Source organism: Myodes glareolus, chromosome 4, assembly GCF_982192425.1.
Source record: "Myodes glareolus chromosome 4, mMyoGla1.1, whole genome shotgun sequence".
Classification (NCBI taxonomy): domain Eukaryota; kingdom Metazoa; phylum Chordata; class Mammalia; order Rodentia; family Cricetidae; genus Myodes; species Myodes glareolus.
In genome coordinates this window covers 90,942,317-90,966,679 of record NC_142029.1, presented here as the reverse complement: position 1 = coordinate 90,966,679, position 24,363 = coordinate 90,942,317, and the positions used below count along the sequence as shown (strand labels likewise).

The 24,363-nt window shown below is 46.6% G+C and overlaps 3 protein-coding genes and 1 long non-coding RNA gene across 12 annotated transcripts in view; 2 read left to right on the top strand and 2 right to left on the bottom strand.

Moving 5' to 3' along the window:
• Window positions 1-6,842, bottom strand: part of Tirap (TIR domain containing adaptor protein) — a 14,047-nt gene extending 7,205 nt beyond the window's left edge. For 2 of the 3 annotated variants that reach the window (XM_085689760.2, XM_048458751.3), the window contains exons 1-2: window positions 6,720-6,842; window positions 6,117-6,220 (exon numbers count right to left, since the gene is read on the bottom strand). The gene's annotated coding sequence lies outside the window, so the exon portion shown is untranslated. Of the gene's footprint in view, window positions 1-6,106; window positions 6,221-6,719 lie in introns of all 3 variants that reach the window. The other variant, XM_085689759.2, reaches the window with a different exon arrangement.
• LOC125416066 (uncharacterized) lies at window positions 6,326-15,513 on the top strand. 2 transcript variants are annotated; one of them, XR_015737734.1, is made up of 3 exons: window positions 6,326-7,061; window positions 8,463-8,593; window positions 14,935-15,513. It is a non-coding gene; the product is annotated as an uncharacterized LOC125416066 (long non-coding RNA). The 2 variants fall into 2 exon arrangements; XR_007236764.3 differs by lacking the exon at window positions 14,935-15,513 and having other exon boundaries at window positions 8,463-8,696.
• Foxred1 (FAD dependent oxidoreductase domain containing 1) lies at window positions 11,247-19,059 on the bottom strand. Of its 6 annotated transcripts, none has more exons than XM_048458744.3 (11): window positions 18,708-19,059; window positions 17,104-17,324; window positions 16,192-16,283; window positions 15,811-15,929; window positions 14,650-14,744; window positions 14,260-14,361; window positions 13,120-13,196; window positions 12,733-12,893; window positions 12,436-12,565; window positions 12,158-12,262; window positions 11,247-11,925 (listed from the first exon to the last, which is right to left on the bottom strand). In XM_048458744.3, exons 4-11 carry the CDS (start codon window positions 15,816-15,818, stop codon window positions 11,671-11,673), a joined length of 933 nt encoding a protein of 310 aa, XP_048314701.1. In that variant the 5' UTR covers window positions 15,819-15,929; window positions 16,192-16,283; window positions 17,104-17,324; window positions 18,708-19,059; the 3' UTR covers window positions 11,247-11,670. The 6 variants fall into 6 exon arrangements, with proteins under 6 accessions (XP_048314701.1, XP_048314693.1, XP_048314695.1 ...); XM_048458736.3 differs by lacking the exon at window positions 18,708-19,059 and adding an exon at window positions 17,930-18,100 and having other exon boundaries at window positions 16,192-16,326; XM_048458738.3 differs by lacking the exon at window positions 18,708-19,059 and adding an exon at window positions 17,930-18,100 and having other exon boundaries at window positions 16,192-16,305.
• On the top strand, window positions 18,306-24,363 carry Srpra (SRP receptor subunit alpha). Its single transcript, XM_048458735.3, has 14 exons — window positions 18,306-18,522; window positions 19,098-19,181; window positions 19,456-19,619; window positions 19,831-19,991; window positions 20,440-20,596; window positions 20,715-20,868; window positions 21,060-21,148; window positions 21,254-21,372; window positions 21,494-21,580; window positions 21,857-22,029; window positions 22,137-22,350; window positions 22,804-22,967; window positions 23,049-23,147; window positions 23,275-24,363. Exons 1-14 carry the CDS (start codon window positions 18,406-18,408, stop codon window positions 23,401-23,403), a joined length of 1,911 nt encoding a protein of 636 aa, XP_048314692.1. The 5' UTR covers window positions 18,306-18,405; the 3' UTR covers window positions 23,404-24,363.

Genomic DNA, 24,363 nt, shown 5'->3' with positions numbered 1-24,363 from the left:
TCTGCTAAAATTAAGGTGGCACTGTCTGGCAGTCCTTAGTACTTTTAACACCCAATTCCTAGTTTGAGTTTATCCCTTAGTCCTTAATTCTTTTAAATTGTGTGTGTGTGTGTGAGAGAGAGAGACAGAGAGACAGAGAGAGAGAGAGACAGAGAGAGAGAGAAGTGCAGGCACACAGTATTCCACAGGCCATGTGTGGAAGACAAAAGACAGCTGGTTCTCTCCTTCCAGCACAGGTTCTGGGGGTTAAATTTAGAACACCAGGTTAGCACAGCAAGCATAGCTACGCACTGTACAATATTGCCCTTCACGAGGGAGGACTATATTTGGTTTATAAGATTCAATATTATGACATTAATCTTCCCCAATTTTTTTTTTTATTTTGGGACACGTTATCAAATTGCTTCAGACTTTGTATGAAAAGGTGATGGACCAAGAATGCTCTTCTGTGTTCTCTGCACACCACAAGGATAGAGTGGTTCTGATGCTGGGGCTCTCTTAGCTTTGGTTTTAGGGAGAAGACTCCGTGGGAGCAGAGCCTGTTCAAATGCAGGGGAGCCCTAGCATTCTCGAGGCAATTCTCCAGCTGAAGGATCAGTAGAGAGCTGGGTTTGGGAGCTAGGAATAATGAACACAGGGTTGCTTTCTGGTTTTTTGCTGGTTCTGCAGATGTCATAGCGAAAGTTTCCTCTGGGAATTCATACAGAAACAAATCTGTAATCAGAAGTTTCAAAATTTTAAAAATGTAAATTTTGTCTGGCAGTGGTTGTACACGTCTTTGGGATTAAAGTGCTACAGAGGCAGGCACATCTTTGTGAGTTCAAGGCCAGCTTGGACTACAAAGCCAGTTTCAGGATAGCCAGGGCTACACAAAGAAATCGTCTCGAATAACAAAACAATACAAAATAAATAAATTTTAAAACATGTAAGTGTGTGTTGGACATTAATGAACAAATACCGCAGTTCAAGGAACTTAGGCTCCTGCGCGATGAAGCCAGCGAGGTGGCCGACCCTAATTGCTGGCCTGGTTAGAATGAGAATGCCGAGAGACTAGCAAGGCCCTCCCACGGGGTATTTGTGAGGCTGCTCCCCGAGATGATTGGAACACAGAGCGCTGATGTAATGAATGCAACAATCCCTTCCCGGATTCATGATCTAATGCCATGACAGGGAGGCGTGAAAGCAGAAGTGTAGCCTAGCTGAGAAAAGCAGGCCACCGGAGGTGTGTCTTTCTGTCTCTCTGCTTCACAGCCACCATGACCCGAACCGCTCTGCCCCACCCCACTTCCCCCTCCGAAACCATGAGCTCACCTCCTGTAGGGAATTCTCCCTGACTAACACAGGGCAAGGAGAGGAATGAGTGTTGGAGTCGGAGTGCTGGAAGAGAGAAGCAACAGACAGACAGGAGGACACCTCAGTGAACTCTTCCTCAGTGGACTGCTGGTGTCAGTGTGAACCTTTTCCTTCTTCATGTGTTCCTGGTTTCTGACAAGCTAAGTGAGAGATGGCGGCTCTGCCGTGCCTCAGACCATTGACCATTGGCAGGTTTGGAAAGCTCTTCCTGGTCAAGGGCTGCTATCTCTCTACACCTTCAGGAAACCACCCAAGAAATATCGTCCAGGGGCTGGAGAGATGCTTTGGTACTTAAGAGAGCTTGCTGCTCCTTCAAGACAAACTCAGTTCCGTACCCAGCTCCCATGTGGGCCACCACTGCCTGTAACTTCTGCTGTCCTCCAAGGGAACCTCCTGACACATGGCATATACTACACAGACATACGCACATAAATAAAACCAAAACAAATCTTAAAAATAATAAATAAAAGCATGTCTTTCTCCCTGGCAGTAACACATAGATCACTTAACTTTGATACTCTAAAGATTTTCTCAATTTTTGTTTTAATAGAAAATGTATTGTTTGCCCTTGATACAAACTGGAGAATAACTTAATTTTTAAAAATGGTATTATAAAGTTTAAGATAATATAAAAATAGTATGAAAACAAAAAAAATCATATAATATGATATTCAACTTGAATATCCAGATGTAAGTTTTATGAAACAGGGCTGGGGGTAGCTTAGGGAGAGAGCAAGCACTTAACTGATATGGAGATATTTGTGTTCACCTACACTTAACATGCACAAAGTCCTGCATGGATCCTTAGTACTGAAAGAAAAAAGGAGGAGGGGGAGGAGAGGAAGACAGTGAAGACGAGTAGGAGGAAGGAAGGAAGCAAGCAAGGAAGGTTTTTGAAATAATTTACCCTTTTACAGCACATCCTGATTTTGGGCAACTGCCTTTTTTATTGCTTCAGAGCAACAAAAACAAAAACAAAAAAACTATGGCTGGAGAGGTAGCACTGAGGTAGAGCGCGATCTTAGCCTGCATAGATGAGGCCTAGCGCTATCTTAGCCTGCACAGATGAGGCCTAGCGCTGCGGAGGTCAGGGCAAGAAGGGTGAGAGAGAAGAAGAGGAGAAGAAGAAGATGAAAAAGGAGCAGCGGGAGAATTAAATCAATAGTCTAACGGTACATCCATTGGAAGCAGGGGTGGGTGGGTGGGTGGAGGGGGATATGCCCTTTAACTGTCATTATGGAAAAGTGTAAGCATAGGAAATAACAGCATTTCTGACAGGATAATTGTGTAAGATGGCAGACAAGTTCCTATAAGCATGTACTTCCCAGATAAGACCTCATGCACTTTCCTTTTTCATTGTAAGTTCTTTTGCAGCCAAGGCTGGGGAGCAATCAGACATGACTAAACTTTTCCCAGATGCAGAGGGATAGTCACACACGTGGAGCAGATAAAATACTGAATCCAGGCCTCCAGCTGGCAGATCTGATCACCAGCTCAGTCTAATCTCTGACTCATGGGGACTCACAAGAGGTCACGTTCCCTTTTTAAATGCACATAAAGCACAATGACATGCACCTCAAAGGCCCACTTTATAGAGAATGACACACATTTCACAGAAAACTAGCAAGGAGCTCCCTCAAAAGAGAACCCGCTAGAGAACTGGGCATGAGCACATGCCTATCATCCCATTAGAGATTTGGGAAGCTTTGGCAGGAAGATCACTTCTAGTTCAAGGTCAGCCTGGACTACTCAGTGAGTCTCAGGCTAGCTTGGGATATAAATTGAAAACCCTCCTCAATAAAACAAAACAAGACAGATAAATACACACACACACACACACACACACACACACACACAAAACAACCCCACTTGAGAAAAACAAAGTAAAATGTAAAGACACTCCTGGAGATTCTTATTGGGTGGTTTAGAAGAGAAGCCTAAGTTTTATGAGTTTTCTAGAAAATTCTGATGCATGGAAGCATTAATCTAGATTTTATATATATATATACATATATATACATTTGATGTGATATTTTATGTGTATATGAATATATAACATACATGCATATATAAACATATAAAATACACATTATAATATATATTAAGACACACAGGTGTGCACACTTACACAATACTAATTCATTTTCTAATTTTAAAAGCAAATAAATTGTTGATATTTATAATCAGTGAAATTCACTTATTTATTTTTTATTTTGGAGGGAGTTAAGGTAGGGTCTCTTATAGTACACGCTGGCCTCCAGCGTGAATGACTCTGAACTCTAGATCTTCCTGCCTCTACATTGCATGTGCTGGGATTCCATGCAAATGTATTATGTATGTTCTAAATATATATGCCTAAACGATGTGTTTGTTTTATACTTATTATGCTGTGAATTTTGTGTAAATACGCAGGTAGTTAATATAGATGATTGTGTCAGCAGCATTCAGGAGGCAGAGGCAGGAAGATCTTTGTATGTGTTTGTGTGTTAAGGCCAGTGTGGTCTATATAGTGAGTTCCAGATCAGTCAGACCTGCAGAGTGGAAACCCTGTCTTAAAAAACCAAACTATCTGGGTGGTGGTGATCACCTTTGATCCCAGCACTCAGGAGGCAGAGGCAGGCAGATCTCTGAGTTGGATGTCAGCCTGGTCTACAAAGCAAGTTCCTGGACAGCCAGGGCTACACAGAGAAACTCTGTCTCGAAAAACAAAACGAAATGAACAAACAAATCAAAACCTGTCTTCGGGCATTAGTTACCCCTGGAGCTTAAAAATGGCTCTCCCCATCTCTTTTTTCAAGTAGTGCTGGAGATAGGGAATCTAGCCCCTTGTAAGCACTCTACCGCTAAGCGACATCTCACAACTCCAATGAGTGCTCCTAATACACAATTAAAAGGCGCTGTAGGTAAAGGCTGTGAAAAGTACCGACGATCTTAAAGACAAGTGCTGACCTGTGCACTACTGGAGTTGTAAGGATTTACTGTAAAGCAACAGCAGCTGAGGCAGAATGTCTGATGGGGAAGGGAAAGCAGACAATATAAAACCAGAGTGTGGCTATGCAGGCCTGCATCTCAACTATCTCCTGCCTTACACAATGGTGACACCGAGGTTCAGTAGAGAAAAATGATGGTCTTTCCACCTTGTCCTCCTTATTTTGAGATAGGGTTTGTTTTGCCCCAGGTTGGTCTTCAACTGCTATGTAGCTGAGGATGGCACTGAGCTTCTGGTCCTTCAGCCTCCACGTCTGAAGTGCTGGGATCATCGGCAAGAGCTATGAAGCATAGTTACATCCCATGCTGGGGATCCAATCCACGGGTTTGTTCATTCTAGTGAAGAGTTCTACCAACTGAGCTACACCACCAGCCCCAGAAAGGTGCTCTTTGCAATCTATAGGATTAGGTCTACTTAGTATTATGGGAAACTTTAATCTCAATCTACATCTCAAGACACACAAACTAAATTTCAAATAGGTATTAGAGATAGCTGTGACTAGCGAGACAATAAAGATCTTATAGGAAAACATGTGACATGATTTATGACTTTGGAGTAGACAAAACAAAAAAAAAAATATTGAGACATGGCCTCATTTTGTAGAGGCTGGCCTAAAACGCAGTACATAGATAGGCCAGACTGGTCTCAAACTCACAGCTAACTGTGAGTACAGGTGAGAACCATTACATCTGGCTTTAAAAAAAATTCAGATGTGATACAGTCCGTATAAGGGGAAAATGATAAATTGGAAAACATTAATGTAAAAACTTTTGCCCCCAAAGATATCATTAGGAGAGTGAGGACGGAATCTGCTGAAACAGAGGTGATGTTTAAAAATATGTATCTAGCCAGGCAGTGGTGGTGCATACCTTTAACCCCAGCACTTGGGAGGCAGAGGCAGGCAGAGCTCCGGTGAGTTCAAGGTCAGCCTGGTCTACAAGAGCTAGTTCCAGGACAGCCAGGACTGTTACACAGAGAAAGCCTATCTTGGAAAACAAAACAAAACAAAACAAATGTATCTAATGAATGCCTTAACTCCCAAAAATTTCAAGAACTCCCATATGCTGCTGAGAGACGTGAATGGAGAGAAGACTTGAACAGTCATCTCACAGAAGGGATATTCAAATGATCAGCAGACAGAAAGACAGATGCTCGGTTTACCATCCTCAGAGAAATGCAAATTGAAACCTGAGGGCATCAACACTGTGCAGTCAGCAGAAACAACTACAGGGAGGACACTGGCTGGAACTTACTAAGGACAGAAGAGTGAGCGTGCACACGCTGCTGCTGGGAGTGTGGGCTAACCCAGGCCGGCTGGCCTTGAACTTACCTCCACTGTGCTGAGAGGACAGGTGTCTGCTGTGCTACCCAGGAAGCACAGCCTTCTTATTTTTTTTCAACTTAGAAAATATTAATGTGTTTGGAAGTTTTGCCTGTATGTATGTCTGTATACCACTTTCCTGCCAGGTGCCTGCAGAGGCCAGAAGAAGGTATCGGATCCCAGAGGGTTCTGAAGATCGCACTAGGGTCCTCTAGAAGAACACCCAGTGCCCTTGACCACGGAGCCCTTGCTCTAGTACCAAGCACAATTATTTTGGAAAGATGCTGCACACTATATAATCAAACCGAGCAATCACACAAAAGTCACACTACTCAAAACAGGCCAAAGATGGAAACAACCACGTCCATCAGGTTGTGGTCAGTAAAATGGATAAACAATATGCAGTCCATGTTTTTTGACAGAATATTATGAATCATACATACAAAGACTTACTATTCTGGATGCAGGTTACACAAACAAGCCTGTGAAAAATGGTTGGGCGGGACTCAGGATCTGTGCACTTTTCCATATGTTGGTTACGTATTGTTTCTTAAAGTCTGAAAACAAAGCAGGCAAGATGTCCACTGAGTCATTCCCGGGTAGGTGTGTCTGCTAGAATTCTCCCGACTTCCTTCTCTAGTTGGCACTTCTCGGGTTTCTAGATTACCTGCCACCCAGTGGACCTAAGACCGAACTATTACTACTCCCCCTTGGTCCTTGGCGCGACAGTCGTCCCTGGTAGACGCCCATTAAGTGACTGTGGTAGCAACAGAACACCGCCAGAGTCAAGCCCAAGAGCAGGGGCCAGGTTGTGACCAGAGCGAGACTGCAGGCGCCGGAGAGAGTCACCTGATGCGGCCAGACTGCTGAAGGCCAGCAGCACTAACGGCCCCGCGCCCGCTGCGGTGCCACAGGAAGGTGGCGGCTTTCCGGGAGTGCTGGACGGCGGGTTGGAAGGGGCGGGGCAGGGAAGCGGGTGTCCCAGGAAAGAAAGGAGCGACTCCCAGGGCCCGGCCGCCCGCCGCCCTGCGCCCCGCGTCCCCACCGCCCGCTCACCTGCGCTACCCCGCGCTGCCGGTTGCAAGCTCCGCCGGGAAGTGCCAGCGCCCCGACTCCCGGAAGCTCCTCGGCCGCCGCCCTCCTGCCCGCACCAGCCGCCCTCCTGCCCGCGCCCGCCGCCCGTGTGCCCGCCCGACCGTAGGGGGCGCTCGCTCGTCCATGTCGCCCGGGCTTCCCGGGTGCCCGGTCACCCACCGGCTGCAGAACCCTGAGTTCCCCAGGGCCGCCGTGAAGCCCTCAGCCCAGGTCTGCCCCGTCTGAGGGCGTGGGAACGAGGAGAAAACTCCTCCACCAAGGGAGGCACAGAAAAATGAGGCATTTTCCCGAAGATCTCTCAAGGTAGGTTAGATGGTACAAAGGAGACAGACCAGCCCGCGGGCAGCGTATACCTTTATGGAAGGAGGGTCCTATTAATGTTGACGCCCACAGCCTGGAATCAGTCTAGCCAAAAGTGTTTGTCCTCAGGGCAGGGATTTCGGATGGACATTCAACTGCAGTTTCGAAGTACCAAACTACTGAAAAAAAAAAGGAGGGGGGGGGGGTTAGGCAAGATGTTGGCAAGTCCTGAAGAAATACTTAAGTTCTTTGCCCCTACTTCCTATAGTTTTTGCTGTGAACTTTGTGACTCTCCAAGGGAATAATACAACATTTCCTTCCACAGAAGTCTTATTAAAATGTCAACCTCAGACTGAGCAGTGGTGGCGCATGCCTTGATCCCAGCGCTTGGGACACAGACAGGCGTTCGAACCTCTGAGTTCCTAGACAGCCAGGGCTGTTACACAAAGAAACCCTATCTCGAAAAACAAAACTAAACAAACAAAATCAACCTGAAAACAACACATATGAAATGCTGGCAGGTGGGAGTTTAATGGGCAGGTGTAAGGCCTTATCTATTCCTCTAGACTGATTTCTCTCCAGCCAGTCAAAAACGGATAACTTGGTCTGAGGGAGGCAGTTTGTGCTGTGGGGGCTGTTCATGCGTGATCTTTCTAGGTTTACTCATCAAAATTACACTTTCTGGTTGCTGATGTTGTAAGAGATGAATATTCATCAGGAGAGCTCTAGCAATAAGAATTCCTTGAAAGAAGTTGTGTCTGCAAACACCGATTGATTTTAGACCTGTAGTGATGTGGAGAGGTTGGGATGTTGCCTGTCCAGAAGCTAATCACCTTATCTCGGCTCACTTTAGAGCAACCCAACAGCGAAGGATGTCATCAGATAGCATCTGAGGGCTTTAGGGAAGCTTCTCCCATCATTTCATTGGCTTGATTTATGAATCTCTTCTGTAAAACTTTAAAACTTAGTGAAGCTATTTCCACATTGGAACATGTAATTTGGGGTAACCTAAATCTGTGTTCTTGAGCCTTGGCCACTCAAATATGGCTCAAGAATAAACGCTTATTCCCTTTACGGAAAGCTGTCCTGTGTTTTTGCTGTCGTCATCATTGTCATCTGTGTTTGTGTGTCCCACAGTTGCTCACACCTGGTGAATACTTTTGCTCCTTGGTGAGGACATCTCTATTCTCCCCCTGCCTAGCTGTGTTTGTAACAAAACAAAACAAACACAACCCTCTAGCCAGGCTCATTTCTGCATTGTGTTAGGAAAGTCTTTCTTCCTCTTTTGTTTTTGAAGATAGGGTCTCCAATAGCCCTAGGCTAACCTCAAACTTGTTATATAATTTAAATGACCTTGGATTTTTCTCATTTTCCTGCCTCGACCCCAAATTCTGGGGATTACAGGCTTGTGCCACCTCACCTGACCAGTAAACCCTTAAAAAAAAAAAAAGAAGAAAAGAAATTGAGGCTGAAGAGTGGTTAAGAGCACCTCCTGCGCTTCCAGAGGAACTGAAGAGTCCCAGCACCCTTATCAGGTGGCTCACAATTGTCTGTAACTCCAGCTTTCTAACTTCCTCTTCTGGCCTCCACTCCCCAGCCCACACAGGATAAATGCACAGACAAAATACAAATCTTAAATATTGTTACTATTGCATATGTATAGGTCAGAGGACAGCTTTTGGGAATTCTCTTCCACCTTGTTGAGGCAGGATCTCTCTTTTTTGCTGTGCTATGTACTCTCAGCTGACTGGCTCTTTAGCTTCCAGGCAATTCTCCTGTCTCTACTTCCCTTCTTGACAGACTGAATCCTGGGAATACTGACATATGTAACCACACCATGGTTTTTTTTCTTTCTTTCTTTCTTTTTTTTTTTTTTTTTGGTTCTTGGGATTTAAATTAAATTGTTGGGCCCAAATGGTGTTTTTTTTTTTTGAGCCCTTGGAAAGCCTTTTAAGTTCTGCCTTCCCCAGTCCTTCCCAGAAATCCCTTTGCCTTGACCCTACCTCTCATTGCAGTATAGACTCCCTGAGGTCAGGGAAGGACCTTTGGGGTCCAGCAAGAATGCTTAGATGGACATTCAGACTACAGGACAAGCTCTGGGATGTCTGGGTTTGGTCCAGCTCCTCACATAGTTTAAAGGGCAAAACAGATATAATCACATGCCCATAAAGGCTTTCCCATGGGATCAAATTAAAGTTCTGCAGGAACAGAGGATTCCTTGGGCATTAATGTTTATAGCACCTATTTCTTTGGATCCTTAGACTGTGATGGCTATACCAAAATCACTATGGTACACCTAAAGAACTATCATCCAGGGTTAACCAGTTCTCTGGCCTGACTGACCCCAGGGGCTAAAGTCCATTCGCTATGCTCCCGCCGGGTCCCCTCTAACATTTCAGTACTACCTGCTGATAGTTTTCTTTTGCTTACTGCCTCATGCCTGGTTCTCTCCAAACCACACACAGACTTAATGTCTTCCAGCTGGCCCATCTCTCCTGTGCCCTCTGCTATATGATGTCTCCTTTATCTTTTACCTTTCATCCTCTCCAAAGGACTTTTGACGGAGCCATTTTCCCAGGAAACTCTGTTCTAATTCACTCTTCTGCTACCATCTATGCCTTAAATTGCATTCCCTGGCCACCTCTGACCTGCTGGGTGCTGAGTTCAGGTGGCATGTAACATTTCATTCTGGTGCCTACTTCTTGGTTTTCATGATTCTACATTCCTGGATTTTCTCCTGCCTCATGGGTCCCTTCAGCATTCATTCAGCTCTCTCTAAGTGCCATCGGGTCCCTCCAGCTCCCGTGTTCTCCCTAACCCTCCACTCTCCTTTGATGATGCTGTTGTTCTATCACCTCTACAGTCCAGTCACTCATGACCGGTGTGGGATGTCCTTCTGTTTGTGTGTTGCCTTTATTGGTGGATGAATAAAGCTATTTGGGTCAATGGCTCAACAGAGTAAAGCCAAGCCAGAAATCAAACAGAGATAGAGAGACAGAGTAGGTGGAGTCCAAGAGATGTCATGTTGCTGCCGAAGGAGAAAGACACCCACTAGACTCTTACCACATGCATGTAGACCACAGCATCATGGTGATACACAGATTAATAGAAATGGGTTAATTAAGATATAAGAGCTAGCTAGAAATATGAATGGACCACTGGTCAAACAGTGTTGGAATTAATATAGTTTCTGTGTGACTATTCGGGTTTCGGCTTACACATGACATCTCCCACAGGTACTGTCCTTTCAGCATGTCCCACACCAGGCTACTCATTTTGCTGTTCTTCCCTGTGTCATTTCTGTGAGAAACATGGTACCCATTTAGCTATTTAGCTGGAAACCTAGGAAATAATGGCTCCATTTCACATTGTCATTGTCACTACATTGCTCCCTGTGTTATGTGTTTCCCATCATGACTGTCACCTGCTATATGGGCTGCAACAGCTTTCATCTAGAGTCTGTTTTCTGCCTTGCTGTCTGATCTGTTCTCTACAATGGAACCACAGTGACTTCCCCAGATCACCTCTTGTGTTGGTGCTGAGGATCAAACTCAGGGCCATCCACATGCTGAGCACTCTGCCACCAGGCTGCACCTGAGTCAGAGGGAGGTTTATTTTTATTATTATTTTTTTTTTAGACAGAGTTTCTCTGTGTAGCTCTTGCTGACCTAAAACTAGCTCTAGCTCTGTAGACCAGGCTGTCCTCAAACTCACAGGGATCCTCCTGCCTCTGCCTCCTGAGTGCTGGGATTGAAGGCGTGCACCACCGCCACTCTTAGCCAGAGGGAGATTTTTACAAGGGAAATCTGATCATGTTGCTTCCCTATTTAAAACTCTTCTGCGGGGTTTCTGCCAAGATGAAATCCAAGATTCTTAGGGTGACTCTTCAGACCCTGGCTCCTCTTCTTTCCCACCATGATCCAGTCAGAATGCTACTTTGAATCCTGCTATAGACTGAATGTTGGTAGCCAGAAGCTGGGGCTTTATAGGCTGACTAGACGATCCCATTTCTCCTGTCTGGAACCATCTGTTCCTGCGGACCTCAGGGACAGGGGATACTAGCTTGCAAACAGGATGCCTCCCACAAAGGATCTGAGAAACACTCCTGAGAGGATGAGGCTGCCTTTTTAATGGCATGATACTTCAAAAGTTGCTTAGAAGAGAAGCAGAAAGAACACAAGACCAGAGGAAGGGATTAATCACATATATTGATTAAATAACAGACAAGTCCATAAATTTGGGTCAGGTGATCCTAGAATGCTGTGCACCTGGGCTCTGGCCAGGGTGGTCAGAGACCCATCTCCTCTACCAGGAAGGAAGCCAGTCCTGGGCCCCATTCCCAGGATATCAGCCCAGATGTTTAGGATGATGGTATCAGTCTGGGCTACAATCAGTCTGGAGTCCCGCCTCACCACTTTCCACCAGCCTGGGTCTCTGTGCCTACGCTCATTCCATGTCCAGAGACACTGGGGAGGAGTGGCCCGGCTCAGAGGATGGTGAGGAAAGGGATGGAACCATGACATAGTCCTGGGGAGACTCAGGCAGTGACTATAGCCAATGTGAGGCAAGGACAACACCTGGGCTGGCGAGGCCCACAGAAGAGTTTCCATGCTCAGAGGATATTGTACTCCTGTAACTTCTCTCCTAAGTAAAAGCGGGTGAAGAGGAAGGGGCTCATGTCGATGGTATTGAACTGGCCATCTAGTACCATTTCTGCCACAGCTCGGCCGATGCCAGGTGCATGCTGAAGTCCACGACCACTGAAGCCCGTAGCAAAGTACATGTTGACAACTAGTGGGTGGGGGCCCACCACGCCATTCTGGTCAAAAGTGTTATAGTCGTAATAGCCAGCCCAGGCTCTCTGCACCTGCAGGTACAAAAGATGCTGAAGTTTTTGGCAAAGCCACAGACATGCTCAACCCACACCCTTGCTTAGGGATTAGCTGCTAAAGGGTTCATGGGATTGGACAGATCCACAGATTCCTTAGAGATTGTTAGGTGGAGGGAACACAGCAGGTCAAGGGGACTAAGATGCTCTAGGATCATCAATCCTATTTGATTCCCAAACCCAACAGGAAAAATTATTCCCTGTTAGTTACCTTCAGAGTCTTAAAAGATGGCACCCTCTGGACCAAATGGGGCCACACTTTGTTCTGGAAGAAATCATGGTCCACTTCCAGATTTGTTGGGTCTGGTTCTTCCTCCTAAGTGAGAGGTAGAGGCAAGGCTTAAATACTGCTTATAAGGGCAAACCCAGATCTAATTCCTATAATCAATCCCTTCAGTGGATTCCAGTTCTAACCTCAGTGACAACATAGAGCGCTCAAAGGCTTCCCTCTTTAATGACATCTTGTCTGTCTCCTTGCAACTTAATTACCTCAGTGGGGCTGTAGCCACCTAGGTAGTTGCTGCCCAATCCTTCCCGTCGAAAATAGACTCCACTGATGTCGGCAACCAATGGTGTCTCCAGACCTGGTCCCTGGGGGCAGTGCCATAAGTGCACATACCTGTCATGATCAGGGGAGTTAGGACATTGCAGGAATAGCACCAACCCTCTCACTATATGCACACGACACACACACACACACACACACACACACACACAAAACAGAAGTTTAGGAACTTTTGTATCATTTCTTTCTCATCCTTGGCTGCCCTGAAGATAGTTAGTTACCTTTTCCTTGGCTCCACAGGTAGTTTGGTGCCCTGAAGGGTGCCAGGCAGTCCCTTCCCAATACCAGCCAGCTCTGCAATCTGCCCAGACCAGGGTCCTGCAGCATTGATCACTGCAGCACACTCCACTGGCTGATACTCCAGACTCTTGTCCATTTTTACCTATATCCAACAGAAAGTAAGAGGAAGGAGGCTGGGGTGTGTGTGAGAGATAGTACAAGGGCACAACAGATGATATGACACTCAAAGTGGATCCTGAGAGGTTTATTTCCTCCTAAGCCTAACTTTGTCAGTACTGGGAAGCAGACAGAAGGCCTACATCTGGGCAGATTACCACCCTTCTTGACCCATTACTGGGGTAAGGAGCACACTGGAACTTGGGACTTACATGGACTTTGTTGATCCTTCTCAAGACTACCTGTTCCCCACTTGGGGTCTGCATTTGGCTAGATGAAGTGATGAAACCTGAAGGAAAGAAATTAAAAAAATAAGTCCTCTAGGAAAGGTGATTTCAGCAGTAGGGCATATGCTTAGCATGCATGAGACCCTGGGCTCTATCCCCAGTGCTCCCATCAACACAGGCATGCACATACACACAGTGGTGGTTGGAGGAGAATAGCCCCCATTGGCTCATATATTCGATGCTTTGTCCCCAGTTGATGGGAAGAATTAGGAGGTGTGTCCTTGTTAGAGGAGGTGTGTCACTAGGAAGAGGCATTGAGTTCAAAAGCCCACACTAGGACCACGGTCAGTCTCTCTGTCTGCCTGCTGCCTGTGGGTTAGGATAGAACTCTCAGCTACTTTTCTAGCACCATGCCTGCCTGCCTGTTACCATGATCCTCACCATTGCTGATAATTGACTAACCCTCTGAAGCTATAAGCAAGCCCTTAATTAAATTCTTTCTTTTATAAGAATTGCTTTGGTCATGGTGTTTCTTCAAAGCAACAGAAATTAAGACACACAGACACACAGACACACACACACACACACACACACACACAGAGTCCTTGAGGGAAAAGGGGATTACACTGGTTTCCTTTGAGAAAGCATCTCATGTATGACAGACTGGCCTCAGACTTGCTATGTAGTGGAGGATGACCCTGAACTTCTGATTCTTCTGGGATTACAGGCATGTACGACTGACTGTGCTCAGTTTCTGTGTTGATAGGAATATAACCTAGGGGGATGGATCGTAGGGCTTCATGCATGCTAGGCAAGAACTCCACTGGAACAGCTACATTCCTAGCTCCACAACCAACACTGGTTTCTCAAGGAAAGGAGATGGGAAGGATAAGTGCTTTCCCATATGTCCTCAAGTGAACAGACATCAAGAGACCAGAAGAACTTGGCCACACAGGAGCAGGGCAGTGCAGGGAGGAGAAAACTGAGCTGTTTAGCAGTATTCCTCTCACAGAAAACAGCCTCTTAGACCAACGCTGGGTGTGCCGTGAGCAGAAAGGCAGAGCTTGGTCTAGGCCTTGTCCTGGCTGCAAGACATAAGTAAAGGGAAAGAGACTTCAGACTCACTTGTCACCTCTCCCTGGTAGAGTAAGACTCCCATTGATTGGACCTTTCGACGAAGACCCTGGAGCAAAGACCAAGCATCAAACCAACCTTCATCCTCCATCCCTGACATGAGGAAAAACAAATTCATGAAGCACTGGGACCCTCCTCTTCCTACTGATTACCCCGCATACTTTTTTAGGGCTTTAGAAGCTAGAAAGGTCATCTTGACCAGCTGTACTGGAGTCTAGTCATGCTGAAGGCCAGAGATGTAGCATGGTCTGGGGAGGTCCTGTTGCTCAGGAGGAATTGGTCCTCCTTCAGTGTGGAGAAGCCACACTAAGACTTCCAACTCAAGATCTTCAGTGCCCATGTTCAGGGAAAGAAAGCACGTGCTCTGCAGATGAGCCTCACCATAAGAGGCCAGAGCCACTCCTTCTGTGTTTATCCAGGGAAACTTGTTCTGTAGCTGCTCAGGAGACATCAGGCAGACTTTGGCTCCTTCCTGCCTAAGAGAAATGTGTGCACTTCAGTTAACGTGTTAGGAACAGTATTCAGAGGGAAAGAACATAGACCCCGACTCCATGAGACCAAGTCCAGCTCACTGATAGTGTTCTCTAACCCAAATAACCCCATTTCTCCTGACTGCTGAATGTGAAGGTTCATCTTTTCAATTCTCTACATTCTTCCTCCCTTCAGAATTCTCAACTCCTTCTTGGCCAACCTACTCCATCTCCTCTCACAACATGGTGAGGAACCACATTCCATCTACTCCTGTAAAACCCTCTTTCTCTACTGCCAAGCACAACCCTGACCCTCAGGTGAGCATCTCCTCTGCAACACTTATGGGCTGGGGAATGAAAGTGCTCAGAGACACTGCTCTGAGCCAGTGTCTAGCTTAAACTGAGCCACAGTGCCAGCTCTACTAGGTCTTCTTGCCTCAGTTTCCCCACATGAAAAAGGAGATGTTCTGATTAAATGAGTTAGCATCTGCAAACATTTATCTGGTGTCACCAGTGAGATTTATATATCAGAAGAGAACCTATGAGTAACATATTACAAAGATGTCCACCCCTTAACTGATGTGAAGCTCATATGCTACAGCCAAGCTACTGCTTACTTTTATATACAGACCATACTCAATTAGTTGTATTTCTTGTCTGTGGCTGCTTTTGTGCTGTAATGGCAGAGCAGACAGGTTGTAACAGAGACAGAATGACGAGCAAAACCTAAAATATTTACTGTCTGACCTTTATAAAAGAACTTTGCTGACCTCTAAATTAGGATTCTTATTAGAAGCCCAGTTCCAAAGCCACTCCCTAGAGATTCTGGGTTGTTGGACTTGGGGTATATCTTACATGGGTGTTATGATATGGTAAATGCAGGAGCCACATTCTGTCCATGACTGCTCATGGGCCGTGAAGGTCTGAACAAGCCTATCTTTCCTGATAATATGATCCAGTGGAGAGGAGGTCCCTGTGACATCACCTTTAGCTTCCCCATTTCTACCTTGGCACAGGAGCTCATCAAGTATGTGAAACCAAGAAGCAGCTCAGGGCAGTGCTATGCACCCACCTTTGCATTTTCACATTGTTTTCCAAGGTGGCAGCATCCTTTTCGGAAGCTAGCAAGAGACAGCCTGAGGGGTTGAACCGGAGGTCTACAAGAGGGGCATCCACTACAGCCAGGTATTCCTGTGTGTAAAGAAAAGCTGCTCTCCAAAGAGGCTGACGGAAAGGGGAGCCCCCTGGCCTTCTCACTACAGCTCCCAGGGTCAATGCCCCACATCAGGACAAACCCTTCTCTAGGCATCGGCAATGGAAGATGGCCAAGGATCACAAGGTCTTGCTGCCTCTAAGACGACATATCCTTGGTTTCCCCTTGCCAGCTAGGCTTCTGCTCTTTACGCTAAGGGAAGGGCTCCCCACCCAACCTCTTGAATCTCACTGTACATACATTTATGTTCCGTAGAAAGTTGATCGAAAAGAGGGAGAGCTGGACATTCTCAGGCACAGAAAATTGCTGCCAAATCCCACCCACAGAAGGCCCTGTGGAGGAAGCCCGCGAATACTGTGAAAAACAAACACAAAACTGAGGGAGAGTGTCATGACGCCCTATGTAACGGAATCCTGCAATGCAAGTTCTCGGTTACCCATCTAAACTTAAAAAAAAAAAAAAAACCTGAAAAATCCTTTCTCAAGAAGCAAGGATGCATACACCTGTATGCAAGCCAACCCACAGATCATAGATGAACATAGCATTTTAAACTGATGGCAGTCAATTGTCGTCACAGGGCTGGATATAATAGAACACAATAGTAATGGCCTGAAAGCCCAAGGGTAGGAAGTTAACCTGCAACGAATTTACAAAAGAGTTTACAAAAGGAAGGACATAACTGAAGACAGACAGGAGATCTGCAGCTATGTGCCGATCGCAAACAAGAACAACTAAGACCTCAGAAATAATGGTCCCTAACAGAAGGTAGAGGAAGCTGCTTGCACTAATTAGTAGCCCAAATACAAGCTATCTTGGACAGACCTTCAAACACTGAAGTACAATCTGCTTTTATAAGGAAACGTCTGGGCAAATGTGCAGGAGCACACTTGTAATCCCAGCACTTGGGAGGCTGAGACAGGATGTTGACTTCTAGACTGGCCTGGCCAGTCTATACTGAGACCCTTGTCTCCAAAGAGATTAACCAATTGTAACACCACCTCCTCCCCTCCCCAAACAAAACAATCTTGTTGCCAAGGGTGTTCTTGGCGGAAGAATCTGGAACTACTTCTCAAGGTCCAATGCACAATCCCTATCTTTTGGACGTACAAGCTGTGACCTCAATAAGATGAGTACCCTACTCCCTGACCTCACCGTGTGGTCTTGTTCCACCACCAGCACCCGAATGGCACCTCGTCTATTTTCCAGCTTCTTCAGCCAAAAGGCCACGGACAGGCCGAGGATCCCACCTCCTACGATGACCACATCTGACTGTTTTGGGGGCAGGTGGCTGGTGTCGTACGGCTCTTCCCATTGCTTTCCAGGCAGGATGCACTCAATCTTCTTCTTAAACTCAGACACCTTAGCATCCCAGTCTGCAGGACATAGTTACAGTTAGAGGGACTTATGTTTCCTTCCTACGTGGTGTGGGGTTGGAGGACAGGCACAGGAAAAGCTGGGCTGAATAGACACGTGGGTTGGCACATCTCCAGTGTCATCCTTGCTCCCAAGATCAAGATACGACTTTCTAAAATATGCTTTCTACTTCCCCGGACAAGCTAGGTGACTCACATATTTGGCTCCTGCAGATCTCTCCCTCCTGATCCTCATTGTCAGTTATTCAACTGCAGTCATCTCCAACCCAGGTATCCTATGCCCAGGGAACAGGAGTTCCTAGTATATTCCATACCGCACAGCCTTGTAAAGCTGGTCACCTCTATATGGTTCCTTATCCTTAATATCCATTACTACCAGCAAGCTTCCATTTATATGGAATTGTCTCTGGGAAGCGCCTCCTTGAGGTCCATATACCTGCCTTAGCTCTTTAATCTCTAGCAGGCAAGCCTACCCCTTTCCCCAGCTAACTCGCTGTCCCGCCAGCGTGAGGCAGGGTGTCAAACCTTGAAGGTCACATATGTGGAGGTTATGGGCACCCCAGAACCACTATGTACAGTATACTCTCTGCTGCCCTCAGCTTTACCCAGAGTAAAGCCTCCTCTGCGTGTGCGTAGGCCACGGTTTGAGAGGCCCGAGTCCAAGCCAATACGCAGCACTTTGCGAAACATGGCCTTTCAGAGTCCGGCTTCTTCCAGCTTGATGTGCCGCTCAGCCCCACTCCCGTGCCACTAGTCATCGCTCCGCGCCACAGGGCATTGACGTAAACGCGCCATTAGCCAGCACTGCCCTTCGGGCCCCACCCCTCCACGCTATAGGCACTCAGCGCCCCGGGAGCCCCGCCCACATCCGCTATTGGTCGGCCTTGCTTTACGTCAGTCGCCCGCGCCCTGGGCGGGGAGGGGGCGGGATCCCGGTGGCTCGTAGCGGAAGTGCGGTTGAGCCGGTTTCCGGGGACTGCTGGTGTGACGTGTCCCGCGCTTGGCGCAGCAGGAAGCGGCGGCGGACGCGGCCCTAGTTCCCGGCGCCGGCTTCGGCCCCAAGTCTTCTCCCGCTCCAGTCATGCTCGACTTCTTCACCATCTTCTCGAAGGGCGGGCTTGTGCTCTGGTGTTTCCAGGGTGTGAGCGACTCGTGCACCGGGCCCGTGAACGCGTTGATTCGTTCCGTCCTGCTGCAGGTACCACCCCCGCGGGGCAGAACTCCGGGCTAGCCCTCAGATCCAGTCTGTTGTCCCCCTTCTAGGCATCACCCCGCGCCTTCCGCCCTGCCCTCCGCATACTGACCGCTTACCGGCCACCTAGACCCGACTGCCTTGCCTGCCTGGCATCACAGTATCCCGAAACTTTACGACGCCCCCCACACCTCCCGTGTCTGGGCTGTAGCTGTATTCCGGCTTCTTGGGAGACTCAATTCCTCTCTTCGCTCACCCGGGGCAGCTTGGTTTTCCGTTGCTTTGAGGCTGGGTGAGACTGTGGATGAGAGAACACTTTTTAGGAACATTAAGTTGTTCCCAGCTGCTAGGTCTGATTGTTTATATATGATTGTTTGTCTTCCGATTCCCACGTGTCATGCCTTCTTTCCCAACATTACCCCTTTGCTCCAACCTGGTGTCTCTCTCTGTGGCGGGTGCTAGAGAGAAATGTCCCAGTACTCTCTTGCTGAGGCCAGGATAATATCTGGTTGTTGCCCAAACATAGTTCAAAGTCTGGTTTTGCTGTCGATTGCCTGAACGCTGAAACACTGTTTTTCCAGGAACGGGGAGGTAACAACTCTTTCACTCATGAGGCCCTCACACTCAAGTATAAACTGGACAACCAGTTTGAGCTGGTATTTGTGGTAAGTGGAGGGTGTGCTAGAAAGACATGTTCTCAACAGAATCCTCATTGATCAACCCAATTAACTTTATTGTGTGTGTGGTGTGTGATGAAGTAATAGATAAATCATTTGGAATTTGGAGGGGAGAAAGCCAGCAATTTCTGAGCAAGGTGGGAAGATTGGCTACCTCTCAGGACAGGAAACCTATCTCTGGAGGCCTGGGTTGAGTTGGCCTCGTTCCATTCTGGGCTGCCATGTAAGGAGATCTATTGGCCTTGTTTCCTTGCATAAACAGGTTGGCTTTCAGAAGATCCTCACATTGACCTATGTAGACAAGTTGATAGATGACGTGCACCGGCTGTTTCGGGATAAATACCGCACAGAGATCCAACAGCAAAGTGCTTTAAGTCTATTGAATGGCACTTTTGATTTCCAGAATGACTTCCTGCGGCTCCTTCGGTGAGACTTCCCCATTTTAAAACCAGTGATGGTTTGATAAGTGCCTTGCCTGCAGGTGGTTCAACAATATTAACTTAACAGGCTCAAAGCAGCCACATTTGGTAGCTCATTTCTGACTGTCCCTTTGACATGTGGGACCTTTTTCTGGAGGCAGATTTTTTTTTTTCCTCCTATGTGAGTAGAAAGACCAACCATTCTATTTTCTCTTTAGTGAAGCAGAGGAGAGCAGTAAAATCCGTGCTCCCACTACCATGAAGAAGTTTGAAGATTCTGAAAAAGCTAAGAAACCCGTGAGGTCCATGATTGAAACACGGGGGGAGAAGACCAAGGAAAAAGCAAAAAACAACAAAAAAAAGGGGGCCAAAAAGGAAGGTGCGTTCGATCTTCCTGAACATGCTAGGCCATCAAAAGTGTTAAGATGGGGGCTGGCTCAGCAGTTAAGAGCATTGCCTGCTCTTCCAAAGATCCTGAGTTCAATTTCCAGCAACCACATGGTGGCTCACAACCATCTGTAATGAGGTCTGGTGCCCCCTTCTGATCTTCAGGCATACACACAGAAAGAATATTGTATACATAATAAATAAATAATTTTTTAAAAAAAGTGTTAAGATGGTGCTATAAAAGATCTGTGGTGGCCTCTTGTCATTGCTGGCCTCCCTCAGTGGAAGTGCTCACCACCCTGTTCTTCCATCCCCCTGTGGTCTAAGTTTGCTCTTAAGGATCTGGAAGAAGTGTAGTTATTATCTGGGTGGTTAGGGCTTGTGTTGTTCGATTTGTTTTTGTTGTTTTGTTTTTCCTTCAGTGAGGTTTCTCTTAACAGGTTCTGATGGCCCTTTGGCTCCTAACAAAGCAGCCCCTGCAGAAAAGTCAGGTCTCCCAGTGGGACCTGAGAATGGAGAACTTTCCAAAGAGGAGCTGATACGCAGGAAGAGAGAAGAGTTTATTCAAAAGCATGGGAAGGGTCTGGACAAATCCAGGTGAGCACAAGGCTAATCAGTCTCTCTGGTGACTTACCCAGCTGTGTTAGATGTTAGAGAACTACTTTTGTTCTTTCTACTTTCTTACCGTAACCCTTTCTCATATGATCCTTTGCAGCAAGTCTTCGAAGTCAGATATTCCAAAGGAGAAGGGCAAAAAGGCACCCCGGGTTTGGGAACTAGGTGGCTCTGCTAACAAGGAAGTCTTGGATTACAGTACTCCTACCACCAATGGAACCCCAGAGGCTGCTTTGTCTGAAGATATCAACTTGGTAAGAGGCATAAAGATCAGAGCAAAGGTTACCATTAGCCAGAAAGCCTTGGAGGGTATGCCTGGATTTGAGAGAGGAATGAATTGTATTTGGAGTTTCTTCAAGATCTCACAATGTTGACAGGATGTGGGATCTTTCCTTAGCTGTTAGTGTTCCTGATCCCATCTTCTTCCTTTACCCATGTCCTCCAGATTCGAGGAACTGGGCCTGGGGGACAGCTTCAAGATCTGGATTGCAGCAGCTCAGATGACGAAGGGGCCACTCAAAACACCAAACCTAGGTAGAAGAATTTCAGGTGGGAGGTGGTGTGGATGGCTGCAGAATTTATGAGCCATACCTCCTGCCTGCTGGCCTTATGTGTATTTGTGGCCTTCTGTGCTTGTAGTGCTACCAAGGGAACTCTGGGTGGCATGTTTGGGATGCTGAAGGGCCTTGTGGGTTCCAAGAGCTTAAGTCGTGAAGACATGGAGTCTGTGTTAGACAAGATGCGTGATCATCTCATTGGTGAGTGGAGGACTGGGCTGACCTATGTGGCATAGAGTTGAGAATGGGTAGAACCATGTTCTAAACTGTACTGAGAACTGATCACTGTTAACACAGAACTCATAGCTGTCCCTCTCCTCAGCTAAGAATGTTGCTGCAGATATTGCTGTCCAGCTCTGTGAATCTGTTGCCAACAAGTTGGAAGGGAAAGTGATGGGGACATTTAGCAGTAAGTATCTGCACGTCATAAAGCACACATGCACTTCAGAAGTGAAAGTCAGACCTCTTGGGTATGTGCCTTTTGGCAAACACCTTAATTTCTAAACTGCTAATGATAGAACGGCCTTTAGAACTTAATAGATGATTTAAATGAGCTAAAGTACTTAGAACAGTTTGATCTGAATTCTTGGGAAGAGACTGCATGGTCTTTATCAGATCAGAAAGATGTTAGGTATCAAGTGTGATACTTGGTTTTCTGACTGAATCCCTCCATCTCCCTTTTAAGCTGTGACTTCCACAGTCAAGCAAGCTCTACAGGAGTCTCTGGTACAGATTCTGCAGCCACAGCGTCGCGTAGACATGCTCCGGGATATCATGGATGCCCAACGTCGCCAGCGCCCTTACGTTGTCACCTTCTGTGGTGTTAATGGAGTGGGGAAGTCTACTAATCTTGCCAAGGTCAGTTCAGATCTCCAGCCTGCTGCTTTTACTTTTTCACCCTGTGATTTTAGAGTCCTGCTTCTACATGGCAGCTTTTTTGTTTTGTTTTTTGTTTTTTTTTTCAGATTTCCTTCTGGCTTTTAGAGAATGGCTTCAGTGTCCTCATTGCTGCCTGTGATACATTTCGGGCTGGGGCTGTTGAGCAGCTTCGTACACACGCCCGACGTCTGACCGCCCTCCATCCCCCTGAGAAGCATGGTGGTCGTACGATGGTGCAGTTGTTTGAAAAAGGCTATGGGAAGGACGCTGCTGGCATTGCCATGGAAGCCATTGCTTTTGGTAGTGTGGAGACCAAGAGGGCTTGTGGTGTCCTTTTTGTATTCCCTAGGAATTTGCAGACGTAGGCTTACCAGAGAAGTCAGAATAAGTTACTGGTGTGGGTGATGTTTTTGGATGGTAATTATGTAGTTGAAAGGAGAAAAAGCTAGTGTATATCTTAACCACAGATCTGAATGTGGTCACCTTTATCCTATTAATATCCTTTCCCTGGACAGTTTTGGTGGTGGCCAAGAATAGGACAGGTTTTTTCTTACATTACCTTGTAACCAAATCCAGAGTCTCAGTAAGTAAACAGGATAGGCTTTTCAAATAGCCAGACTGGGACATCCCAAGAAGCTGGCAGTAAGCAGGAGTGACAGTTGGGTGACTTTTCACATAGAGTAAGAAATCTTATTAAGTTGGCATTATGAGTGACAGTTATGTGCTTGGAGTTAACTATTTTTCTCTCTCTAGCACGTAACCAAGGATTTGATGTGGTGCTGGTGGACACAGCTGGCCGCATGCAAGACAATGCCCCCCTGATGACTGCCCTGGCCAAACTCATTACTGTCAATACACCTGACTTGGTGCTGTTTGTGGGGGAGGCCTTAGTAGGCAATGAAGCCGTGGATCAGCTGGTGAGGGCTTGGGCCTAGTTCCCTTCACAACTTAAACCTGGCAAACGAGATGGTTTCTTATGTTACTTTTTCCCTTTTCAGATCAAGTTCAATAGAGCCTTGGCTGACCATTCTATGGCTCAAACACCTCGGCTCATTGATGGTATTGTTCTTACCAAATTTGACACCATTGATGACAAGGTAAAGGTGGATGATACTGGATAATGAATGTGACTGGAAGTTGGAATGAGCTTCTTTACAAAAGGAAGCTGAGGTGTTTAATGTAATAGAACTTGAGTTGATGGGCCATCCTCTTTCTCTTCTCCAGGTGGGAGCTGCTATTTCTATGACATACATTACAAGCAAACCCATCGTCTTTGTGGGCACTGGCCAGACCTACTGTGACCTACGCAGTCTCAACGCCAAGGCTGTGGTGGCTGCCCTCATGAAGGCTTAACGTGGCTTTTGCCTGATACCAAATCGCCGCTTGCCCCAAGTCCCCATTCCTGTATCAAGAATGTGCTTTAAAGTATGTGAGCAACTTGTCTTCAGTGTAGTACAAAGGCAGAGTGAGGGGAGCTGTGGAGACTTGCAGCTCCTAACTCTACTCCATGTTCAGCCCTACCTCCTGCAAGGAGGGCCTAATCATGTTACAATCACTGCCCGATGACCCTCCCTTATCACCACAAGCCTCCCTCTTCCTTCTCAGGCATCTCTTTCACTCTGCCTAGATTCAGTATCATAGCTTTGACCAATGGTTGGAAAACCCAACACCTGGAGTATTGCTAACTAGTGTGATCACAGAGCCATCTGAGATAAGGAGCAGTTTGAAGTCCCAGCTCTATTGGGTTACTTCCAGAGCCAGCTCTGGGTCTTAATGACACCTCTCTCTAGAATATACAGCTTTCGGGTCCCTGGTGCCAGGGTGACAGCCACCTCACTGTGGCAGTGATGGTGGTCTATTCTTAATTGCTGCTAATTCTAAATCTGATGATGAACTCTATACCTGATTGTTGCCCCAAAGCATCAGTTAGACCTTGTTACAAATGAGTGAAAGGTGAGTGCCCACTTCTCTCAGAAACAAAGGGAGCTGAGTTGCCTTCCAACTTGTCCCTGCTCCCAAAATCCAGATGTAAGCTTTGCATGTTTACCTTCCTGGGAGAAAACCAGTTGTCAGAAGGGTTATCGTTGTCCTATACCCCACTCCACCCACCTCTTGGCCTCCTGAGCAGGTCCTGGCTTTTTCCCATCCTCTTCTACAGTGCCTGGTAGACAAGTGCTACGTTGAAGAACACAAACCTCTTGTTAAGACTTGTCCTGTAGTTTGGTATTACAGATGTGCTACTAGTGCAATAAGGTGAAGGCTGTCTGCCCAGAGAAATACATAATTTATATAAGAATAAATTTCATAAAGAAA

What these genes read in the sequence shown, in the direction of transcription:
- Foxred1 (XM_048458736.3), bottom strand. Translation starts at nt 18,014, where the DNA reads ATGTTTCGCAAAGTGCTGCGTATTGGCTTGGACTCGGGCCTCTCAAAC. An exon ending in TGGTGGAACAAGACCACACG is followed by an intron (nt 16,327 to 17,103) that starts GTGAGGTCAGGG and finishes ACTCTCCCTCAG; the next exon opens with TTTTGTGTTTGTTTTTCACA. An exon ending in GTGGCTACAGCCCCACTGAG is followed by an intron (nt 12,263 to 12,435) that starts GTAATTAAGTTG and finishes CCTCTCACTTAG; the next exon opens with GAGGAAGAACCAGACCCAAC.
- Srpra (XM_048458735.3), top strand. Translation starts at nt 18,406, where the DNA reads ATGCTCGACTTCTTCACCATCTTCTCGAAGGGCGGGCTTGTGCTCTGG. An exon ending in TGTCTGAAGATATCAACTTG is followed by an intron (nt 20,869 to 21,059) that starts GTAAGAGGCATA and finishes CATGTCCTCCAG; the next exon opens with ATTCGAGGAACTGGGCCTGG. An exon ending in AGTCTACTAATCTTGCCAAG is followed by an intron (nt 22,030 to 22,136) that starts GTCAGTTCAGAT and finishes TTTTTTTTTCAG; the next exon opens with ATTTCCTTCTGGCTTTTAGA.